Genomic DNA, 21,884 nt, shown 5'->3' with positions numbered 1-21,884 from the left:
TGTTTTTGTTGAGAGGGATCCTTAATTGCCTCTGTTTTCTTATTTTATATGTCTTCTTTAAGTGGTACATAATTATAATTAAGTGGTATAGAAAACCAGTAACTCAGTTAACTTCTTCAAGGGTTATGCTATGAACAGACTCTGCAGGCAAAGCAATGCAGTTATGCGCTGCCAATTAGGAGGTTAAATAAGTTTCCAGTGTAAGAAACAAGATGGAAAGGAAGTGAATTATCTGAAGACTCTTGGGGCTGCTTGTTTCCAGGAGCTGCAAGTCAGCAAGGTAGCCCACCTTCATAGGGATAAGCCAGGTATCATGCATTATAATGTTGCTGCTGCTTGTTTGCTTACTAAGGACTCTCAGCGTCCTCATATTCCCAAATATTGATTTCTGAACTGTACTTTAAGCAAAAAAATGTCACTTAATCCAAATGGTACAGGCGGCATTTAGGACTGTGATGTAACTTTTTAGCAGAACCTATAGTCAGTGGCGGAAGCCAGAACAGCAGACTGAAAGATATTTTGGCTTTGTAAAGAAATACTGATGTCAGCTCAGCAGAGCTCCCAGGTTCACATTTGGCAAAAGACAGATTACATAAGCAGCAGTGATTTTCCCCACACTTGGAAAAAGTTGGTTGAAATGCCCCACAGGCACACTGGGCTGCTGCGTGCAGTGCTCGGTCAAGGCAAAGGTAACTTCTGGCAGAAGTGTGGTCAGCCAGCCCTGCTCTGCATGCCCATGTTGACCAGGGAGGCCTGTCTGCTGCGCTGGCCACCACTCCTCCTCTTCTTCCAAAATGATGTGCTGGACCAGCTGACAGGATCCCATGTGTCAAAGCCACCTCCTGAGCTCTGGGGTGGGCCAGGCTGAAAGTACCCATGGTCAGGGTGAATGTTAAATGAGATTTTTGGAGTTCCTTGCCTGGTAATAAACCAAAAAGTTTAAAAAGATCACAGACAAATGCTTAGTGCATCCCCTTCTAAAAAGAGGAGTACTGGAATTTGGAAAATTCACCTTTGCATTTGGCTGGAATTTATCTTCATGCTTTCTGCAAAGATTGTTTTGTCTGATCCCAGTGCCTCTGTTTGTGTTTCTAATACAAATGCCTTACATTCTTTCTCTAAATTAAACCAAATGCTCAACAGGAAGAGCAGATGTTCACCAATTAGGAAAAAAAAAATGCAAAGGAAAAGAAAGCAGAGGACAGAGCAGGGCATTATAGTTACCAGGTCACTCTTGTAAGGGAAGATCTGCTAGGTTACGTTAGTAGACAAAGGCACATGGTCCCAGCTAGTACCCTGCCCTGGGCTCATCACAGGGGCCATCAGCCCATCAAAGGCCCACCTCCACAAGGCCAGAAGACCAAACAGGCACAATAGCAGGCAAAACCTGAACTAAGGGCTGGGAGGAAGGGACACCCAGTCTGGGCCCTTCCCAGGACTGTCCCAGGAGAGCCTCAGCCCCAGGGTTCAGACCTGAAACCCATCAAGATGAGTCAATGCCAGAGCACCTTTTAGACCAAGGAGAGGTTGTGTATAACACACATGATGGGAACCAGGGGAAGAGCATTTTGGGATTGCCCAGGACTTATTACTGGATGTCTAAGTAAAGAACCGAAGGCAGACAGTGACAGGCATTCAGGCGATTTGGGGAGGAGCAAGTGTGGAGAAAATAGAGGGCTAAGGACCGGAGGCCAGAGACCCATACATACATCCCTGATGCAGCACCCAGAGCAAGTGCAGGCGTGCACCCTGCTGTGGAAGCAGTAACAAAGGTTAGGCCAGTGAGTAGGTGAAGTGGTCTAGGAGCCAGGTACATACATGTATGTGGAGCAGGGGAGTCCCAAGCAGCTGTGGATGTGTGTGCAGCAATCTGTGCCTGCAGTTGGAGTGGGGCAGTGCCACTGGGGGCTCATATGTCCGGGTGCCAGCAACTGGGAGTACTGGGATCCAGAAGGTTACTGGACAGGCTGTCTTTAGCAAGCTCCTGAAGGGATCAGTGTTGTCCATGTGTGTGGACATGTGTATGTATATAAATACACACAGACACAGAATAAATACACATGTATACATATTAAATATATATAGTCTCATTAGCGCACGTCTTCCTGTTCAGCCAGAGAGGGGCTGTGTGTTATTTATGTGGTGGCTATATATATGTGTATATATATATATATATATACACACACACCTGTGTGCGCTGTGTGAGTATGTGCTCTGAGAGCGTCTGTTCTCACTGAGAAGACATTTTCAGCTTTGCTATTGGTTGCACGCAGGAGCATGGAGCTGTGCAGCCTCGCTTCTTTTGGACTGTCAGATCAAGCCTATTCTCCTACTTTTCCTAATGAGATCCACCTGAAATAATACAAAACATGAACATACAAGTTGAAAGATGTTAGACTGGTAACCATATACATTTCTAGGTCTTGTACAGTACCAGGCAAGCAGCTGGATCTTCAGCTAGTAGTATTGACACAAAGGCATTGACAATTAAGTGATTACATCCTATTGTGATTCCTTAAGCCTTTTCATTCCCTGTATCAAAGAATGCTCTTTGGGAGCTTTTTCACTCCTTCTGTCCCTTAGCATTTTGGTAATTCCTTGTAAGGTTATAATTAGTGTCTAAAATGCTTTGATAAAAGGATTAGTAACATGAGAACAAAACTTCCATCTCTTGATGGACATAATTATAACAGTTCACTGCAGAAAATGCAAACATTGTTAATTCCAAAGATTGTTTAAAAAAAAATCTTTAAAATAATGGAGCTTATTTTGCTGCTGGATGCAACCACCTCTTTGCTTGAACATTAGCCAGTCTGGCTTGTTAGAATTTGCCTGATGGCAGTTTTTTTACTCACCACTGCTCTTGTAAAAGCATCTGTTAATTGCAGTTACTTTCCTTCGAATTTTAAAATCTTGCTGGTTTGGATGACCCGTATACCACATGGTTCTTAAACCAAAAGCAGCTCCCTTGCCCAAGAGCAAATTTCTAGCTTGATTTTTCCTCCATTTGAAGAACTTCTGTCAGTTTAATTAGAAAAAAAGACAGAAGAAACAGTTGTGTGGAGAAAAAACAGCTACTTCCTCAGGTGTCACCAAAGAGGAAATGTGGAGAGTCAGGAACAATCCAAGTTGGGATTTGGACAGGTTAGCAGTGGGGGAAGATGGATGAGTTCCTATCTTTTAATGAGTGTAAATGAGACTTAAGTTTTATGTCTTTAGCAGAAGATGACCGCCTAAAGAACTCCATGGAGGAGGCAATATGGAGGAAGGAAGGCTTTCATCATTACTTTTGGAGAAAGAAGTGTTGTTTGTAAAACACTTGAATGTGGACCATTAATTTTAACACCATGCAAGGTGAATTCACCCATGCTTGCTTACTGAGATCAAACAAGGTGACTAAGTATATTTTATGTTAACGCACATTTTTTGAGAGCATTGTGTAAGCTCCTATGTGGGTATGCTTTGGTGCAGGTCTGTTTAATAATACCCCATCAGATGCTGACGTTAGGTTTCACTGCTACTTTTGAAGGGTTTTGGTGATGGATTGCCTGGAATCTGTGATTCTGTGAATCTGTGAGCCATGACCCCTGGAATAGTATCAGTTTGAAGCCTGTCTTTACAGGCTTACTAAAACTATTAAATTTGGTAACTGAAGCAGCACATGAGATCCCATCATTTGACTTAGTGTCTGTGTGAAGACATCCATCTCATACTCTTTTTAGCATGTTTTCATTCAAGCATTGGAAATTTTATTTGAACGTTGTTTTCATAGCAATTGAGAAATCCCTTGTGAGGGAGCCCTAAAATAGCTTTTTTAAGGGGTTAACTCCCTGTTGTGTTAGTCAGCTCTCATTTAACTCTGATGACTATCTGGGTTTTGGATTAGCAAGACCAAAGCTTCTCCTAACGCTTTCTGATGCATCAAATGGTTGTGAAAAGTATGAGTGCTGTGTGAGAGCTAATGCGGTTATGATGCCCACTGCTCCTTAAACCTGCATATGCTTGTTACAGAAATTGAACCATTCTTTTTTTTTTAAAAAGAAGAAAACAGCATGTGTGTGCTTTAGCCTAATTTAACATATGGTTAGTTTGATTTATATTTTAGTCTTTTCTGCTCATCTTTTCCCGACTTGCCAGCATAATTAGGAATTTACTTCAGTTCTAGGCTTTTGTGAACCCTGACTAGTATAAAAATTAAGACATGTAGTACATCTGATTGGAGCAAGTCCTGAACTTTTGTTTTCTTCATGTTCTATGTAAAATCTTCTGCCTTCAGTATGTTAAAACCTGAGAATTTATAAACCCAGTTGTGGTTGACACATTTGATGTTAGTCCACAAAAGAGAGACAGCCTGACTGACTGAAATAAAAGATCCCAGTTTTTAGGGCTAGTCGTCAAAATCGAGTGTTCTGTTTTCTGCTGGAAAAGCTACAGAAAGAAACATCAAATTAAGTATTTGTCTCTTTTGTAAGCAAATAACTGTCCAATATCTGTAATAAAATTATACTCACAGATTCTGGAACTGTAGTTATGGGATTATCTATTTTTTGTTTATATTTTGCAGATGCATATAAGGCCCTTTGAGGCACGTATAGCTGTATGCAGAGATTTAGAATTTAATTAGTTTCATGTTTGAGCTTTGAATCTTTCAATACAAGAAAATTACCTGCTCAGCAAGATGGCCACCAGTTGGCAGTTGCAAACAGAATTTACAGTTCATAGGCTTTATTATCAATTGTTTGAGTCAGAATCAGGAGAACTAACCAGTTGTTTGGGTTTGTAAAGTGCTGTGTGGAAAGTAATGAGGTTATATTTCCTCTAAAGAAGAGTGCTTTGATCGGTAAGACTTTAGGATGAAGCATGGCTTGATGTAAAACCTGTGTCCAGCAATTACAGGCAAGCATGCTACATATGGTTTTACTGAGGCTGTTGAGCAGAGATTTCTATTGCTGATTTTATTTGGCTCTAGGCTGAAGAAGAGGAAAATATGCTGTGGGCTTCTCACAGTATATCTAAGTAACGTAGAAGTCAAATGGAATCTTTTTTGGGAGGTTCAGTTAAAACTCACTTTCCTGATTTCTGTTCTTCTTGGTATTTGTTGAGGTCAGTAGCTTGGCAAGGATATGAAGGTTTACCAGCTGGACACATCTGTACTGTAGGTTGATGAAAACTGGATTGGTGGGCTGCTGGTTGGCTCTTAGGTTGGATCTGCTGCAGGCATCTACAGTGCATCCAGGGTGGGAGGTCTATAGAAAGAGGCTGCTCTCCTGTTTGCATCCTGAAACCACACCATGGTTGTCCCAGCATCTCTCAGGATCCACTGTTTTCCTGGGCATTCAGGAAAAGAATTGCAGTGCACATCTTTATACAATCCCTCTCTATTTAGACCTTGACTTAAAAAATCTGGGGATTGTAACGCAGAGAGTGAAGCTCATACAGTGAGCAGGGTGAAACTGCTGTCAGGGGCACTTTTTCTTCGCTTTGATAACATCTGCCTTTCACTGTGGAAGGCAGGGCAAGGTTATTGCTGGTTAGCTTTTATTAGTTGGGAGGTTGTGGTATGCCTGTGGGTGTGGCTGTGTCTGTACCTGAAGAATTAGGGGCAGCAGTAGCAAGTACTAGGCTGTGCTGAGTGAACACATCTGGAGCTTGAAAAAGCAAACCGGAAGCCTTTCTGAGAGACAAGCAATTCTGTTTTGTTATTCCTATCCACAGTTTACCCCCATGTGAAGTGCTTCTGCTTCTGGCACACCACCTTCAGAGCTGCAGCTTCTCATAGCGTTATCTGAAAATGTGAAAACATGTCCCACACGTGTCACATGGAGTATGTTTATAGTCAGTCTTGAAAAAGGATTTTCTGCTGCTTTCTCCTTGGTGGAAAGCACATGGAGTGTTTATGTGGTTTTGTTTTAAACAGACCATTTGATAAAATATGTTATTTAGGGATGAAAAGGTCCTTGGTAGTATCTAGGCCAGTCAAACTTTTTCACAGTTAATAAATTACCATCTGTTTTTAAAAAATCAGTCTTTCATGAGCTCAAATTCAGATCTTTCCATGTGTATTAGAGACTTTATTTGAGGCTTTTTTTTTGTTTATGGTTCTACGTTTTTTATTCATTTTAAACTGTCCTCAGAGAGTTTTAAAACATCTTTAACTGTTCCTGCTGGGGGCAGAGAGACACATTCATGGAGCCATGTCAGATAAGCTGGAGACTAAATAGTTCAGTGAGTAAGATGCTCATAATTCTAGCAGATGTGTAAGCACTTCAGTTCTTTTCCTTCAGCTGTAGCCTTTTTGAGAATATTTTACCCTCTTTTTTTCCACACAGAACCAAATGCAGTTCTTAAGACTGTTTTTTTTTATTTTTTGTGGGTTGGTTTGATTTTTTGGGGGATTAGGGTTTATTTGTTTGCTTATGGTGATTTTGTCTTTTTAATAAAGCTTGTTAGGTACTGGTATTTTCTCGGAGTAAGGAATGAAACTCAAGTTATATATGTAGGTCTAAGTGCTGCTTTATGGACTTTTTTTGGGGGGGGGGGAATTAATAACTTAGCTGTTAGGAGGAAAAACTACCAAACTGCCCACAAAATTTATGATCTCATCTTCTGTGAGAGAAGTCTGCTATATGTGATGAATTTTATATGTGGTGTGTTGTTTTATGTTGATAAACCTGCTTGTGAAGTATTATGATAGTGGGGAGTTGGAATACTTCATAAGAAATTTTGGAAGGGTATTTTCAACATTGGATACTTGTGAAAACATGGCAAAATGCTTTGCCTTATATATATTGAGGAGGTCTAACGTCAGGTTCCTTTTGTGTTTTTTAATTGTTAAGTTTCTGTAACAAGAAACTAAATTTTGGATTCTACAAAATCGGTAGGAAGTTTGCCATTGAATTCTGTGTGATTAAGTTTTGGCTTATGGTGTTTATGGCACTTGGACTGGTTTCTTCTCTGTCACACTGGAGAAACTGCAAAACTGCTTAGTGGCCACTGGCCTTAATCCACAGTGGTGGGTTACTCTACATAAAACCTTTCCATAGACATTTAGCATTTAATAAGTAAAGCTTTGGGAAGACTGTGTCTATTGATGACAAGTCTCAGGCCATCCCAACAGAGAAAGAAAGGCGAGTTGTTCCTTATAGTTAGCACAGAGATGCAAAGAACTTCATAAATCAAAACCAGCTTAGTAAGATTCACCCAAGAATTGCTTAAGCATAAATACAAAATATGCTTCAAATTTGTCTGCTTTCTCTTTGAGTGGATCAGTAGTGACGTATTAGTTCAGATGATTCTAAGAAGGCACATCTTTATCTCAGATGTTTCTGTGAGTCTGCATTGCCCATTTGGACAGGGCTTTGTAGGCAGAATTAGAGGAAAACTCAGGCTTCTGGCATTGCTGAAATGCTAGAAGTGTGTCCAACATGTTGTCAATAGCCAAAGCAAACAAGTGGTTAATAACTCAGCCTTTCCACTTTTGCCATTAAGGAGAGCAGAATCGATAGACATGTTAATTATTCTGTTACTTTTTTTTTTTCAAAAGTAAAATTCCAAAATAACAGTAATTTCATCAAAGTATTACAGCAACGCTCTTTAATCAGAGATCTTAAGTGCACAAAGATGGAAATGACTATCCTTAGTGGGAATGCATGACAGACCACCAAACATCAAGAAATATCCATAATAGGAATTTTGGTTTATAGTCCTTTTAGTTTGAAGCCAACAGATCTAACAATCCTATTACACAGGATACTTATGCACTTTGCTAAGTTTTGATCAAGCCTCCCCAAGGAGTTTAAAAGAGAAGAAATAAAAAGCCCCTGACACTAATTTTGTTGACCTCCTTCCAACCTGCTAGCAGCTGTTGTGATATTTTATTGCTTAGGGAACAAAATACAGAAACTGTCTACAAGGGTATGGGATCCCAGCTATTCTGCAAAAGATAAAAATTTCTGATTGCTTTATAGGATGTGAATTGCCAGGGCTAGAGGCCATGAAATTTTGCACTTCAGATTTTGGAACGCAGCTTTGTGCAGTCGCCAGTGAAATACTTTACCTAGAATTATAAGTGAATCTCACAAGGCTTTAAATAATTGTAGAGTCACTCTGGTTACCCATGAGAATACTTCACAATGCTGTGTTCAGTCTACCACATGACTGGCAGAGCTTCAGAAATGCTGTGCTTTGGAAAATTACATTAAATATTTTCCCATGCTTCAGTTGACTTTAGGTCTTTAAAACACAAAAGAAATTATTAGTCACTGTAAGAAAATGTAATTGCTCTAGCTGCTGTATTGGTTCAATTTTCAGATTTGTTGTGATTAGCTATAAGCATGTGTATTGGCCTTATTTGAAGACTTTGACTGGGATTTCTTTGCACTATCAGAAAAAATCCTGTGTAAGTTAAAGGCATGGTAAAGACCCCCAGTAGACTAGCAAAGCTAATAGGTTTGAAGTGTGAGAGAGGTGTGAATGATCAGGATCAGCTGAATGATGGGAAAAGTTGGCAGATTCAGAGAGAAAGACTCAGGAGAAAACAGGAGCCCAGTGGTTTTAAAATTACACAGCGGTGCAGAGCGGTACAATTACAGGCTTGCAAACATAGGCCTTCCTTTACTATTTGTGGATGTTCCTCCCATGTCTTTAGCATCCTTCCTAATAGGATAGCAGTCTGTTTCCTTTATAGTATCACTGATTCACCGTGGAGCCATTTAACTGGATGAACCAATTAAAATGTCATGCTAGGAAAAAGTTTGTGACATGTCATCTAATTTGAGATTTTAAAGCATAAACGAGACGTCTGTGTAACTAACTCTATACCCACTTACCTGCATTCATGACCTTAAAGTTCTAGCTTTGTAATGCAAGATGTTGCCAACCTGCTAATTCATGTCTTTCGGTAGTTGCTGCTTCCTTAGGAACGTAATTTATTTCTTCTGTGCTTACTTTCCTGCAGCCATGTTGGTGTAATATAACACTAACTTCAGCTAACACTAAGCAGGTCAGAGCTGGGTAATGTTGTTTGCATAATAAGCTATGTCTTTTTGTCATCTCTGAATGGAAGATAGGCAAAACCTCCACAACAATTAGCCTATAGGGTATTTTCCCCCAACTCAAGTTTCTTCATGGCTAACTGCAGTGTTGGTTCTCTACAGCTGTCTACCAAGGAGTGACCAAAGGGTATTACTGTGAGTCAGCTGTGAAGAGCTCCTGCTTACATGTAAAGTGGAAATCAACCCAAATCAGTCTGCATTTTACCACCTTTTTTTCCTGCAAAGTAATCTTAAGGCACTGGAGTTCAAAAGCAAGTTAAAAGTAGAGTGAAACAGCTTTGCTACAAATACATGTTAGCTATAGCCAAGATATAGCCTGAATATATTTTTCTTCATTTGTAGTTTGAATGTGCAAGCAAGACTTGGCCTCAAAATGAAGCAATTAAGCAAAAACCATAAAACTGTATGTCTTTGGCTCATGCAAGCCATTTTTCAGATGGAGGGACTGCCTTACTCCTCTGAGTTAAATAGCACAGCAAAACTGAGTTGCTCAATGCTAATCCACTGAGTGATAGCTGTATTGAGGTTGCATTTCTACATAACCATACTCACTTCCTTTGTTAGTGGCTATAGAAAAGTTTGGTCCATCTAGTTTCATTTTGTCTTTGAGATGTCTTGTATTACTAATGACTGCATGATTTGTAACTCTCCCTATTCCTCACTCCTGCGCCAATAGAAGTGTCATGATATATACAACCCTACATATAAAAATGGCCAGAGGAATTCTTTAGAGAATCGAAGGTATGACCTCATGAATTTCATTTGAACTTAGATATCTGTGCCCATATTATAGCAGATTCTTTTACTGGACTGTGCAAACATAGCCCAAAACTGGAGGGGAAGGCTATTGAGCTGCTCTGCAGCTATGTTGAAGTTAGGAAAAAACAATAAATATTCAAACATTTAAATTCTTTGGAGAAAAAAATACAGAAAGTACAGAAAAATTACAGAGTAAAATCTGCCAAATTATTATAGTTATGTCCTTGGGAGTGTTGTAACTGTAAGCACATTATGTTGAGTTAATGTTAAGGATCAGCCCAGAAGAAAAGTTGCAGGAGTTCTACCCGTTAGTGTCCCTGTATGTGGAGAATCCTGCTGGTGCTTTTGACCTTGACAGCGTAAGATTCCTGTGTTGTTAGTAATGTAAGATCAGCTTGTCACAGGAATTTATCCTAATAATGTTGCTAGGCATGTAAATTTGGTAAGAATCAAACAACTGCAACTCCAAACTATGTCTGGTAGGGGAAAAGTGTACTTTCCAGTGTGGCTGTCAATATATATGTTCTCCCTTGATGTTTGTTCATGTTGCCACTGGGGCTGGAGAAGCTTTAACGCTAGTGGTGCCTGCAAAGGGCAACCCATGCACCTCCTTAGTCCTCTCTTTGTTCTTCATAAAGGCAGCTGGAGTGGATAGCACTCGCCCTTGCACGCTCAGTTGCCCCTCTTGCTTTGGCAAGTGAGAGCTCCCCTGGGATATGATGCTCTTTGCTTGAGGTTGCTTGAGCCTTTCTAACTTTCATTGCTCCTTTTGTGAACTTTAACTTTTTTTGAATCATCATCTTTGATTTCTTTTGCTGTGGGACAGGCCAATTTCCAGCCTCATGTTTCTTACCTGGCAGAGTTGTAGGCAGATGTAAGCTATAAGAGCTCCATTCCTCACTGAGGATATGCACCTCCTTGTCTGGTGTGGGAAGAGCATAACCTGCTTACATGTGCTGTGTCAGGGTTTAGAGCCCAGGGCCAAGAGTGCATTGCCAAGAAATGATCCAAAGCTTCCTTCTCAGAAGGCCTTTTCTGTCTGTCTGACACACAAGTGGTCAGATTGAGCATCTTCACTCACCAAAGAAAATGCAGGATGATGACACTAGCTGATAGTATCCATGTTGTAGCAAGGGGTTACTTCACATAAAGAAATCTGTTCCGTCACTGTGGTTTGGCCATTCACAGAAAGTACCTCTGGTTCATAATAAACTAATGAGGGGATCCCCACTAAGACAAATCAGAGCCTTGAAATGGCTCCTTCCTCAGAAGGAACAGAGCAAAAGCTGTATTTTTCTACCTTAGTGACTCACTGGAAGGGAGTAAGGTGGTTTTTTGAAGCAGATGTTGTTTTCCCTACAGACCATCCTCCGTATCTCCATCTGCCTGCAGTCTTGGTCCTTCATACCTTAATCCTTTTAAGGTCCATCTTCTGCTCAGTCAGCATGAGCCGGGGAGGGCCTGTGTTCACTGTGACCATTTTGAAGTCTTTGAAGAGGGCTATGTCAGTGCTTGGAGCCTTGCCTTGCTGCAGGTGGGAGCCTGTCCAGCTCTGCCCTTTTCTTTGTGACTCCACTGGCCAGAGTGCTTGTGCCCTGCATGTATACTGGCTGTTTGCAGTCCCCAAAACATCCTGTTCTTAGTAAACCACTGTCCTGCAGCCTGTTTTAAATTCCTGTTCTTGGGCAGTCTCATTCAGTGTCCTCAGGGAATCACAGAATCATAGAATAGTTGGGGCTGGAAAGGACCTTAAGATCATCAAGTTCCAACCCCCCTGCCATGGGCAGGGACACCTCACACTAAACCATGTCACCCAAGGCTCTGTCCACCCTGACCTTGAACACCACCAGGGATGGAGCATTCATAGCTTCCCAGTGCCTCACCACCCTTACAGTAAAGAACATCTTCCTTATATCCAGTCTAAACTTCCCCTGTTTAACCCATTACCCCTTGTCCTAACACTACAGTTCTTAATGAAGAGTCCCTCCCCAGCATCCTTATAGGCCCCCTTCAGATACTGGAAGGCCACTATGAGGTCTCCACACAGCCTTCTCTTCTCCAGGCTGAACAGACACAACTTTCTTAGCCTGTCTTCATACAGGAGGTGTTCCACCCCCTTGATTATCCTTGTTGCCATCCTCTGGACTTGTTCCAACAGTTCCATGTCCTTTTTATGTTGAGGACACCAGAACCGCACACAATAAGGTGAGGTCTCACAACAGCAGAGTAAAGGGGCAGGATCACCTCCTTCGACCTGCTGGTCATGCTCCTTTTGATGCAGCCCAGGATACAGTTGGCTTTCTGGGCTGCAAGCACACACTGAAGCTGGCTCATGTTCATTTTCTCATTGACCCAACACCCCCAAGCCCTTCTCCACAGGGCTGCTCTGAATCTCTTCTTTGCCCAACCTGTAGCTGTGCCTGGGATTGCTCTGACCCAGGTGTAGGACCTTGCACTTGTCATGGTTAAACTTCATAAGGTTGGCATCAGCCCACCTCACAAGAGTGTTGAGGTCCCTCTGGATGGCATTCCTTCCCTCCAGCGTATCAAACCAGCCAGTTCTTTATCCACCGAGTGGTCCATCCATCAAATTGATGTCTCTCCAATTTAGAGACAAGGATGTCATGTGGGACAGTGTCAAACACTTTGCACAAGTCCATTGCACAAGGAATGTTAGCTTGTGGGAAGGGTATACACTTATTTGTGGAGCTCCCACAAGGCATGGGTATAGAACCAAACTTACTGGCTTTTGTGTCTCAGAACACAGGGGTCCTAGAATCATATCTGGAACTTCAGAAGGGTGCCTCTTTAATCTGAATCAGGTTAATTTGAGGTCACTTCAGCCCCACATCTGAAAGGGTGTTAGTTTTGTCTGTGTTTGTGTTATACTGTGAGCTTCTGTGCGAATATAGATGCAGAAATGCATTGTAAACTGAGCTCTTTACATCTATAACTGTGGGTTATAGTTAAGCTTCTGAATGATCTGGTGACCCTTCCTGAGAGCAGTAGGATAATTCTGCATCACCTTTAATTGGGTCTTGACAGTTTTACAAAAAATGAGTGCAAGGCTGCCTGCTTCCTTCTGGTTTGTAGAGGATTAGGTTTTTGATGGGCTGTCCTTTCTGCTAAAAAAGTAACGCTGAGGTGGGTAAGACACTAATAACTGATGAGCTTTCTCAGATACTTTACAAGATGCAGCATTTGTCCTGGACTGACTTCCTTTAAGTGCATGTCAAGGCCCACATCAGGTCAGGAAATGAAGCTGCTGTCTTTTGTCCCTTCCCTTCTTTTCTGGTATTTTTATCCTTGCCTGAAGAATTTTTCACACTCCATCCACCCACAAGGGGTTTAAGCTGTAGGAGAATGTGAATTACTCTGCAATTCTATCTTAAAAAGAGCCTTGTATACCACTGGGTCAGCTCAGAGGTAGTCGCATTGGGTATCAGATTGTCATTTGTACATTGTTGTTAGTGTACTGGGGTAGAGCTGGTGCTGGGGATTGGGATTCATTCCTTCCATAAATGCGGGTAACCTCCAGTAGCATCTCTAAATAAGCATTCCTGGTCCATAGGTCTTCAGAGCAGCTAATGGGATCCACGTCTCTGCTGTGCAGTGTTGAAAGGGATGCCAAGTGGGATTTAATTCTTGCTTGCAGCATGGCTTTGCAGTCACTGTGCTGCTGAGGAGTTGGGGAACCTATTTGGGATGAGCTGGGCAGGGGAAAGACATACTGATGAGGTCGCTCTGGTCATTCAGAGAAGATAGAAACATTATTCTCCTTTCCCGTTATTCTCCTATTTTTAACCTTCCTGTCTGCTTGCCGCCAGGAAAATTATGGATTGTACATTTTAGAGTAACAAGTGTGATCCACTAGTTCTTTGAATCACGTATCTGTAGTGCAGAATAAAGCCTGAAGATGCTGCCACTAGTGCTGCTTAGTCCTGACAGGAGCAGGGCCTGAGTGACCATTCCCACACACAGACATGGCATGATAGGCATTAAGGTGACATGTTGCAAGGAATCCTTAGTTATGGGACAGTAACCATTTTTTTTTTTTTCTATTTAAACAATAAAAGGGTGAGCTATCTCTACTTCGATTCCTTCCTAACACAGACAAATCAAACTGTACTTAGATTGTCTGGCTCAGATGAACATTTGGCTTGACCTGTAGTAATGTTACTGGTTAAGATATTTCACTTCCTTGTTTTACCTCTGACAAAACAAACTTGAAGTGACGTTTTCATATAGCACCTTCAAGTTCCTTAAAAAAAAAAAACACAAACCAAACAAAGAAAAACAACAAAACCCTCACAGAAAACAGACAACACCCACTCAAGTTTAGAAAAGTGAGAAGGGAAGGAGAAAAGAAAAACCTACATTTGCTCACTGCCCTGACATCTCTATTTCTTTGCTATAATAGTTCAGGACCAAACATAGGAGAGCCGCAGTGGTGGCATCATGCAGTGTGCTACACCCTGCTTAGCCATGCTGTAAAGTGTACCAGAGAAAACGCAGAAGAGACTTAATTGCTCAATTTTCTATCCAAAAGTGGGGATGCAGTGTTTCCTTAGGAAACGGCTAAGACTGGCTGTGTTCACTAATGCTTGGTGATTAACTTCAGTGGGGAATAGACGGTAGAGGGGCTTTTGGATCCTTCCCTGAAAATGCAGAATTTTGAGCTATTTTGCATCTGGAAGGCAGAAAGTTCCAAATTTTGAGGTCAACCATGTTAACAAACCTCTGCAGGTGTATTTTTAGTTCACCAGATGAAAGTCGAATTTTCCTGATGAAGAGCAGGTTTCCTTCTACGAAATATGTTAGCTGATACATTATAACAAAATGAAGTGGTTTGTTTCTCATTTTTCTTGCAACTGGCAAAGTGTAAAACTTCCAGTTTGCTCTTGGCCTTGGAGAAGACTTCCCCCTGCTTTCCCTTCAAATTCCTGTATGTAGCTTGTCAGTAGCTTTATGTCATTTTGGAGGAGTCACTGTTCTAGTGAAGAAAATGGAAAAATTGCTAAGTCTTGTATAGATTCAAAATTGTAGATGTCTACTATTGTTTTCTCAAGAACAAAATTTAATTGTTATATGCTACTAAGACTTTAAGATCATCAAGGGAACATTATCTCACTATAAAAATAACTGAAACCTCCTTTCAGGGTAATGCACTTGTGGCTAATATAGATGTCAGCCACAGATGTTGCATCTGGGGATTTTAAGATTTAAGGTATTTTTTGAGTGCCGTGTTGTGTTTTCATGTCAGTGGGTATAATTCCATTGACTTTAGTTGGAGTTGTTCTGTTCTCATCTGTGAGAGCACAGTCCCTAAAACCGAACTGCTAATATTTTTATCATATTTTATGACTGTCTCTTAGGACATGCAAACACATGAATGGAACAGCGTTTTCGTACATTTAGTTTTCAGAACACTGCTTTGAGCTGGATTTGTTTCTGTTCTTTGTAGAATTATAAAGCCAGGGACACAGAGCAGTGAGTTGGCCTTGGGATGCTCTGGGGTATGTGTCTGTTCTCTTGCAGCCTAATGTAGGTGCTTACATTTTGTAATGTGTGGACTCAGAGCTGAGTGGGCTGATGGTAAACCTATCACCTGAGGTTTGTGTGTCCCATCAGCTTTTTGGTAGAATTCCAGATTTTTATGAATCAAATGGTCCCAGCACCAGGATAATATCCAGATGTCAATGTAGTGCAGCTTGGCTACATCAAGAGAATTTTTTTCTTATTAGCTGGGAGTGAGACTTTGGCTGCACATGAGATGGAATTGATCAAAAACTGTGGGGTTTTTTATCTTCCTATGGTCCTAAAAACTACGGCTTTTTAGTAGTGAAAAAGACAAAAGTGGTTTGTTTTATCTTGGTTTGTTTGTTGTTGTTTTTTTTCCCCCCAAATTTGATAATCTTCTGTGAACGATTGAGTAGTAGGATGTCAGTTTCCTGGATTAGTGGTTGGTAAGTGCATTAATAAGTATATGCAGCTCTTTGAGTTCTGCTGATAAAAAGACACTGTATAAGCACTGAGTATTGTACTTCCATAATTATTTCCTCCTTAGTAGTTAATTTACCTCTGAGGGAAGAAAACTCAAAAATGGTCAGCTCGGACTTTTGAGTGACTGTTCAGTCTTCCTCAGCTGCTCAGAACAACTTGCAACTTACTGGAAAGTACTGCACCTTAGGCTGAGATAAGTCTAGAGATACTTGTCCTTGAGGACAAGTAGCATCACGGTAGAAAAAAAAAGTGAAGAAATCTGAATATACAGTCATGGCTTGCTGCAGTGATAGACATCAAATTCTAGGACCATCATGTGTATCGTCTGCTTTTTTTTTTTTACTGTATTATTATTTCTGAAATGTTTTGTTTTCCAGTTAACTTCCCCTGAAAGCCTGTGGCATGTTAGAACAGAAGAATTATCTTCAGGATTAGAGAGTGTTTGAAGCATGTACTTTAAATATATGTAGTCAGTTTTCCTCCATATATAGAGGGAGAAACACAGGAGTGAGTCTCTTCTGCATGAGACAGACCTCAAAGTGGACAAAAGCTGAAATGCTTAACAGCTCACACAGTTTGCTGCCATCAGCAGGGCGCATTAGTAGGACAGGGAGGATTTTCAGAAATGCTCATCAATAGCTTGATTTTCTTCACACTGAAGTGGGTTGTTTGTTTTGGAGGGATTTGTTGTTTTTTCTACTAACTTCTCTGGTAGTGGATCTGAAGTTCTGTAGTTCTTGCTTTGTTCTAATGTAGTGGCTGTGTTTCTTGAAGAGCATTAAAGACCTACATCTGTAGTTCTCTCTGTACCTTCACAAGTGCGTACAAGTGTGGATTTTGCCAGACCTGTTCCTGCTCTATTTCTTTATCGGATCTAAGTCCCACATGATTTGTATGTGGGTTTTGTGTTTTAAATTTCTTTGAATAATGTGTGTTTAATTCCTGCTAAGCATTGTTTACTTCCTGCCTAAGAATGGTAAAACCTCAGTGTCTGGTTTTTATATGCTGTTTCCAGAAACCTTGTGTGATCCCAGTGGTAAGCATTAGGGAACAGTTTATGAGATCAGCCGGGCCACTTACTTATCTTGGGATTCAGCCCTTCTGTCCTTGTTCTTCAATAGTAACATTCTTGGTTCAAAGCCATTATTGAAAGGGGAGATAGTATGGAGAACTCATGGTTCATCTGGAGCTAATGGTGTTGCAGTGAGGGAAGGCGGTATTGGAGAGGGATAACCATCCTGCTCGGGGGCATTTGGTAATTTTTTTTATACTCTGTAATAAGGGTGAGGAATTTTTTCCTTTGATGAAGATCAGATGGAATTTCAAACACCTCTGGCAGGTTACATATTAACATGTATATTGGTACCTGATCAATAGCATCTTAACAACACAGCTGAAGGGTAAGACATGAAGTGCTTTGAAGATCATAATGGCTGAGCAAGCAAGCTCTGAGTGACAAGGACACTCAGCCACCCGTTGTTCATGTTTATATGCAAGATCTGCAAGGTAACTTTTAAAAATCTTTCTCATGTGGTGACTTCACTGTTCTCTATTTATTACATGTTTTAGCTATATTTTAAAAGAACTTAAGCTAATGCCAGCAACAACATGTCTGAGCAGCTTTGATGCAACTTGGGTAGCTTTAGGCTTGAGGTCATTTGAGAAATGTTGCTTTGGGGACTAAAGCCTTAAATATTATCCCAGCACGAGTTTTCTTAGAGATTTCAAGAGTACTATGCTAGTAATTCCCTAAAGTTGAGTGCAATAGCATTTATGTTATCTGCTTTATATATTTGGGATTAAATATAGTGTGGTTTTGGAATGAGTATATTGGGGGTGAGATAGGGGGATGAACCTGGGACGGAGGTTAATGTTTTGCAGAACATTGATTTGACATAATACTGAGTAATAGACTGCTTAAATTACATTGTCACTAGAAGAATGTGTTCTGACACCATTTTCAATTAAAAATAGCAGCAGTAATAAATAAAAAAAAAAGAAGTCTAATTTTCCAGCTATTCCCCATGTTTGTGCTCCCCTATTTTTTTCTCTTGAATATGTATTGCTGTTGGCAACTTTTGGTTACTGGTTGGAAGGAAATAACCGACTTTGTTTTGGAAGTGACACTGTGCAATGTCTTGTCTTCAGATAACTGACTCCTTCAGTTCTGGCAAAGATATTAGTTTGTTGGCATACCCATCAAGAGGAGTCATCCTTGCAAAATCTTTGCTCTTAAATAAGGGGGTTAAAAGACTTGCGCCTGACCTAGATAAGTGACTAAGAGCCTTGCTTTGGGCAAATGTCATCAACAGCTTCCTCTTACCAGCCAGATGTAACTGCCACGAGTACCACTCAAAGTGCCTAGCCTTTCTGCATGGGGAAGTCAAATGAATTGTTTTCCTATGCCCTGTTGGCTGCACATGTTTCTGTGCCACACTGCCTTAGGGCATCACCTCATTCTGGACCTGAGGTCAGCACTACTTCTTTAAAATTCCTCTCATGTACTAGATACATTAGAAATTTGATGCTGTTAGGTTTTGATTATGCAAGATCACAGCAGTTCTTCTGAGCAGATTTAGTGTTACCAGCCCACAATATCAATGCCTGATGCTGTAAGTGCTTTGTGGTATGTTACTGAATTTCTTTTTTGTTGGGTTACCCATTTCTACTGTCATATTTTTAAAGCAAAGAATGGAATCGGAAGACACAAGGAGAAATAGGCCGAGGTTCAGCCATCGCAGGAAAGCAGAGCTGCATCACATGTAATTGTGACTTGGGAATACAAACACCATCACTCTGAATGTCCTCCCTTTCTTCTTCTTCCACTAGCTTTACAAGCTGAGCATGATGCCATATGGCCTGGAATATACCTGTGGTCAGTTGCGATCAGCTGTCCTGGCTGTGTCCCCTCCCAGTTCCTTGTGCACCCCCAGCTGTTGGGGTGAGAGGCAGAAAAAGCCTTGGCTCTGTGCAAGCACTGCTCAGCCATAACTAAAACATCACTGTATTATCAACACTGTTTTCAGCACAAATCCAAAACATGGCCCCATACTAACTGTCATGAAGAAAATTAACTCTATCTCAGTCAAAACCAGCACACCTGTGAAGTTCTGCCATGTTGCAAAACAGAGCCCCCAAGGAGCTTGAGCACAATTGTGAATTAAAAAAATACCAGAAAGTCTAATGTTCCATGAAAAAAAACACTTCAGATTACAGAAAATACCTAATTTGATGTTCCCACGCAGTGTTCAGCATAGCCCAGTCTGCTGGTGGAATGTTTTCATCATTCGTGTGTTGCTATCACTTTAGCTTCTTAACGTTTGTTGTGCAGTGGGATAAGGCAGAGGTGGGGATGGTGTGTTTGGATTGACTGTCGTAATGAAAAACACATCCTGAACACTTGTTTTAAAGTGTCACTGTTATGTTGTGTTTGCCTGCTAGCATGGCTGATCATCAGAGTCAAGTAAGGTGTAAATGTCATCAAGTTTTCCCCAAATGGGAAAGGGAATGACTGAGCCTCCCAGGCTCTCCCAGCTGCAACATCCCTGGCTGCACATTAGCCACTATAAGGCAGCATTTGGAGGAGGTTGGTGGACAGCAGTCAGGATCATGATGTAATTTAGGTAGGAATGATAACCTTCCTTGCTCTAAAAAGTGCAAGTGCAGTTGAGTCCACCTGTTAAGCCAAAATTCATTGCTGTGTGTGCTGATTCACAGTGGGAGCTTACATGAAATACCAAGGAGGGATTACTGTGCACAGCATGCTGTTAAAAGCTGTGGTTAAGTGCTTGTGCCACTTGGTCAGACCATAATGTGAAATTGCAGTGAGTGTTGAATTGCTAATGACTCCTCAGGTTACTTGACTTGGGTCTGTGTGCAAGCAGAGCAAGGTGGCTGATTGTCAGGCTTGCTTCATAGCCAGGGATTTTAGAGCATTGCTGAAGAACAGGCCTGAGATATCACCCCTTCCAGTACCTTGCTAACAGGGGCAGCTACACTGGGCCTTTCTGAGAAGGGGAACTGTTCTGGACTTAAACTGATGTTTTAAAAGTATTTTCTCCTTTTTTCTTCCACATAGATTGCCATGTCCAGGTGAGCTAACCAGGCCCTCCTGTGCAAAGAGAAGTTTAAGTGGTTTGTTGAGCTTCCCATTGAGGAGTCCCACATTGCTATGCAGGAGCAGGTTTTTTTACAAAACATATTACAGCCTATGCATTTCTCTGTGCCAGACTCCAGCCTTTTCAAATTTTCAGTTTTACTGAGGAGAAGCATTCTCCCATCCTCTTGCCTCATTCAAGTATCTTTTTGTACCACTTACTCTCACATCAGGGAACTGGCTTGCTCAGGATCCCTCTGTTCACTGCCACTGTTGTGACCCAGCCCTGGCAGAAGAATTTTGTTGGAACAGTTTGTCCATTGCTTGCTGTGGAAGAGGCACACAGTGCCCATTCTGGTGGTGACAGGCATGCCTGAAACCTAGCGAAGCAAGAAATGCATGTTCATCCAAAATTCCTAAAATGAGAAGTGGCTTTCCACTTGGGGAGTGTGAAAGCAAGAGAAAGCCAAGGCAAAAAGATTAAGCTGAAGTCCTTGCCAGATTGTCTATTGCAAATTTCACAGAGATGTAGGAACTGTTGTATTTTGGTCCTTTGTCTAGACTTCAGGCATCAGATCTCTGCCCCTGTTGCAGACTAGCTGCTTGCCAGCAAGCAGATCGAATTATACTTAAGTCACCAGATCAAAACAGTGTAGATTACGGTGTGAAGGATCTGCTCCTAAAGCTTTTTCTTATGCTGGAGTCTTTGAGGAGGAAAGCATGCATTTGTGCTAGTGCATTATTGTTGAATATCTGAACTTTTCCTGTTGCTGGCTCTCAAATAGTTTGTTATTGCCAATTCACTGACCTCTCCTATGCTGATTGTACACGACCAGATTGAAGGTCTGTCATGTCGTCACCTGGGAAACTAGAAAATAAATGGAATAAATCATATTAAAGTATTTATAGATAGAGATTGAATTATGGAAGGTTGGGGTAGATAGAGAGATATTTAGTGGAAGCAGAAAGCTTTTTGAAATTAAAAAGTTGTATCAGAATTCCATCAATGTTGGTAATTTCTACTTGAAAAAAAAAGCATTGGAAGTTTCATGGGGGAAAAGAAGGGAAGCTATCTGTGAGGTAGAGAGAGGGTGGTGTTATTAGGTAGCAGGATTTGACGCAGTTTAAATAGGTGAACAGAGTTGTACGGAGTCCACAGCTCTCCTGCCGTAGCGTTTGCTTTCTGGGAGGGTGAAGGTTCAAGAGAAAATGTGGCAAAGCTCCATTCTCACTAATGAGAGAGACCCTCTGTGCGGTAAAGCTACATGTCTGGGTCTCCTGTCCTCTCTAATGTACTGCCTTCATCCCAGGGGCTGTCTATATTGTTAAATGCCTGGTTCTCAAAGGAGTACTGCTGTGGAGGCAATGTGATATGTGCCTGGCCAGGTCTGAACTACTCAAGAAATGGAAGAGTAGACTGGATATAAGGAGGAAGTTCTTTACTGTGAGAGTAGCAAGGCACTGGAATGGGTTGCCCAGGGAAGCTGTGAATGCTTCATACCTGGCAGTGTTCAAGGCCAGGTTGGACAGAGCCTTGGGTGATATGGTTTAGTATGAGGTGTCCCTGCCCATGGCAGGGGGGTTTGGAACTTGATGATCTTAAGGTCCTTTCCAACCCTAACTATTCTATGATTCTAAGAGTATGCTTGCTGAGGTCTGTCACAACTTTTTTAGCCTGGCAGTTCATGCTTCCCTTTGTACTGAGGCTACATCCTCATGTAGAAAACTGCCAGTGGGAAATAGTCTCCCTTTACATTATTACGCCAGTGAGGAAATTTTCTGTTGCATGATAAGGTTTGTTCATGTGTTGTCTTCCTGCTGTAGTTTTTGCTGGCTGAAAAGGTCACTGCCTGTTTCTTACAAGTGCCCCTGCAGATCTGCCAGCTGAGTGGCTTGTGTTTGCTCTGTGGCTGCCTTGCATCATCATGAGCAAGGTTAGTGGTAAACCTCATGCGTAATGGGCCACTGCCAGG

At 41.4% G+C, this 21,884-nt stretch overlaps 2 protein-coding genes across 6 annotated transcripts in view; one reads left to right on the top strand and one right to left on the bottom strand.

The window, feature by feature from the left end:
- Positions 1–21,884, top strand: part of CMSS1 (cms1 ribosomal small subunit homolog) — a 250,502-nt gene that overhangs the window by 169,808 nt on the left and 58,810 nt on the right. The window contains exon 1 of one of the 4 annotated variants that reach the window (XM_061453891.1): positions 6,172–6,229. The exons of the other annotated variants lie outside the window; for them this stretch is intronic. Coding sequence (XP_061309875.1) covers positions 6,187–6,229 — 43 coding nt within the window. The 5' untranslated portion in view covers positions 6,172–6,186. Of the gene's footprint in view, positions 1–6,171; positions 6,230–21,884 lie in introns of those variants that run through there. 4 annotated transcript variants of the gene reach the window in all.
- The window catches only part of FILIP1L (filamin A interacting protein 1 like), a 207,602-nt gene that overhangs the window by 167,289 nt on the left and 18,429 nt on the right, over positions 1–21,884 (bottom strand). The window lies entirely within an intron of this gene.

Source organism: Pezoporus flaviventris, unplaced genomic scaffold, assembly GCF_033815535.1.
Source record: "Pezoporus flaviventris isolate CSIRO_AGI_PZ_B2104156 unplaced genomic scaffold, CSIRO_AGI_Pfla_v1 ptg000015l, whole genome shotgun sequence".
NCBI classification, from domain to species: Eukaryota; Metazoa; Chordata; class Aves; order Psittaciformes; family Psittacidae; genus Pezoporus; species Pezoporus flaviventris.
This window is presented reverse-complemented; position numbering and strand designations above follow the sequence as displayed.